At 39.1% G+C, this 2,352-nt stretch overlaps 1 protein-coding gene across 1 annotated transcript in view; it reads right to left on the reverse strand.

The window, feature by feature from the left end:
- LOC106534089 (pancreatic secretory granule membrane major glycoprotein GP2) overlaps nucleotides 1-2,326 on the reverse strand; it is a 6,684-nt gene extending 4,358 nt beyond the window's left edge. Inside the window, exons 1-7 of the mRNA XM_014030601.1 lie at nucleotides 2,266-2,326; nucleotides 1,942-2,033; nucleotides 1,192-1,401; nucleotides 949-1,020; nucleotides 636-747; nucleotides 382-511; nucleotides 289-293 (exon numbers count right to left, since the gene is read on the reverse strand). Of these exons, the coding sequence (XP_013886055.1) occupies nucleotides 289-293; nucleotides 382-511; nucleotides 636-747; nucleotides 949-1,020; nucleotides 1,192-1,401; nucleotides 1,942-2,033; nucleotides 2,266-2,311 (667 nt within the window). The 5' untranslated portion in view covers nucleotides 2,312-2,326. The remainder of the gene's footprint in view (nucleotides 1-288; nucleotides 294-381; nucleotides 512-635; nucleotides 748-948; nucleotides 1,021-1,191; nucleotides 1,402-1,941; nucleotides 2,034-2,265) is intronic.
- Nucleotides 2,327-2,352: the final 26 nt, after the last annotated feature.

The raw sequence follows: 2,352 nt of genomic DNA on the forward strand, positions 1-2,352 counted from the left end.
CTGGTATGTGGGGCAGGAAACATAGCCTTATTTGGTGTTTTTAGGGTGGTAATTTTGCTAATCTCTCGTGCACGAGCAGCTGAATATGAACAAGTGGCATTCATCAGTTTATGATGCTCATTTACACTTTTCCTGAAGATAGAAGAGTTTGTTGAATCTGACGTGACATGTTCGTACGAACCCTTTGTACGAACAAAAGTAAGAGAAATTTAGGAGAAGAATACGAACATGTTCTTGCATGAGGCCCATTGCTTCTATTTTACAATAAAAGTTTTCTGTAAAACAGACTGCAGCTACAGTGAAACACAAGAAACCTCAACATTCTCAGTTAGTTTGTTTGATCAGAGCTTTTTGCTTTAAATATCAAGGAGGCATATTTACTGGTTGTTGCCGTTGCAGGTTTCGAGGGGCCCACAGCCGCCCGACACAAAGAGGACTGCTTCAGGACTACAGTAAACATTTTCACAGTAATCAGGAAGATTTTSTACTGAACTAGCGTTATAGACTTGACCTGAAAAACAAAAGATCTGTGTCAGTTTAGAAACTGATTTATTTTCTGTACATGAAAACAAGCAGAAACATTTAAATATTAGTGTGTATTTTTTTGTGAACGTTYATATTTGAATTCAGCCAACCTCTGTGTCTGCAGCTGGAGACGTCAGCAAAGTCAAAAAATTGCCCTACGTCCGCTGTGTTTGTGACATTCAGTGTTTGGCGATGGATCCCTTCTGCAGTGATATCTGTCAGCTAGAAAACAACAGTGTTACAACCAGAGACCACTGACATCACACATACTGAGGTTAAAACTTTTACAAATGTTCATGCCCAGTCCAATGCAATGTTTAAGAGAAAACTAAATAAAACGTTTGGCTCACGTTTTAGATGCAACRTAGTTTATTGTTATTATCTATCTAAATATAAATGTCTGAAGCAGCCCCACATACTCACAGTTGTTCCTCCACCGTTGGAGTTTAAAACCACAGATGCTTGTGTTCCAAAGCTCACCAGATAAATGGCAAACTGCAAAGAGTGAACAATCTGTCAGCATGTTCTTCTGTGAACTAAAGGCTTCGCTGTAATAAATGCCTGTTTTAACTATCATAAAAAGAAGGAAACAATTAAATCATAAGAACATTTAAACAACCTGTAGAAAAGCACTAATTACAGGTTTTGTACACTAACAACACTCACATTGTTGCCCAGAGCAAAGACCACGTAGCACTTCAAGTCGGATGYAAAATTAAAATTGCCACGAATCAGAACATTCAGAACCACTGACTGAGTGACAATTTCTTGGAAGACTGTTGGGTCCGGTACAGGTCCTATTATCATGTCTATAGAGGTACCATTGTCGCAAGAAGGKCCAAAACAAATCACAAAGTGGTCAGCTTCTATGTCCACCTGAAAGAGTCAGAAACACAAGAAATATTRCAAATTATTTACGACAAAAAGTCAAAAAAGTTTAAAGTTTGTTTAAAAAGGTTCTAAAAATCAGAGACTTAATCAATCAGGACATCCGCATGAATAAGATGCAGTGTCTTTGCTTCCTGWCATTATTTCAATAAAAGGCAGAGGTTTACAGTTTTTAGTCACGGCAATGTTGGATTTTGTGTAGCTGGGATGTGGGGCTGTCACAGTAACTCTTTTATAATTACTAAATATTACTAAACCTGTCTATACCAGCAAAATATGAACTACATGAACACAAGTCAACATTTGAAATAAATTATCTGAGTGATTTTATTTTTTAATCAGGAGGATGTCTCATGAGTTTCCAGACATGTTGTGCAGCCAGCCTGCAGGGGCGTTCAGGCTGTTTCACCAAGGAGGTGCTACAGAACAGACATCTGCATTTGTCTGGTTTCACCTTCAATTTTGACAATTATTTTCCAGAAACATGTCTTTCCAGAAAAGATTATAACAAAAATGTAATCGACTCACATAGATTTGGTCATAAGTCTGTCCAAAAAATGCAACAGGACAGGAGCTGATGTCAAATCCTCTGGAAGAGTTAAAAGTAATTCCAGCATCACCTGCAGAGACAGAGAGACATGAGAGGAGAGTTTGAACATGACTTTGACTTGATGAAGGAATAAAACAGCTCCTGTTGTTCCGTCTGACAGCATCAGTTAGCAGCTCTGCTCAGAAACAAAGATGGCAGCAAAATGTCTTCACGTCTGACAGATCAGCAGCACTTAAAGCTTCTTTCTACCATCAGCACCTGTCATCAAGTCTGATTGGAAACACTTTACAAACTCTTCTTACCTGGCACTGCTAGCACAGCAAACAGGAGGAGCAGGGGGCGGAGCATGATGGAGGTGACCAATCAGCTGACAGAAAGCTGGAGGACAC

The sequence above is a fragment of the Austrofundulus limnaeus genome, unplaced genomic scaffold (assembly GCF_001266775.1).
Source record: "Austrofundulus limnaeus strain Quisiro unplaced genomic scaffold, Austrofundulus_limnaeus-1.0 Scaffold1089, whole genome shotgun sequence".
Lineage (NCBI taxonomy): Eukaryota > Metazoa > Chordata > Actinopteri > Cyprinodontiformes > Rivulidae > Austrofundulus > Austrofundulus limnaeus.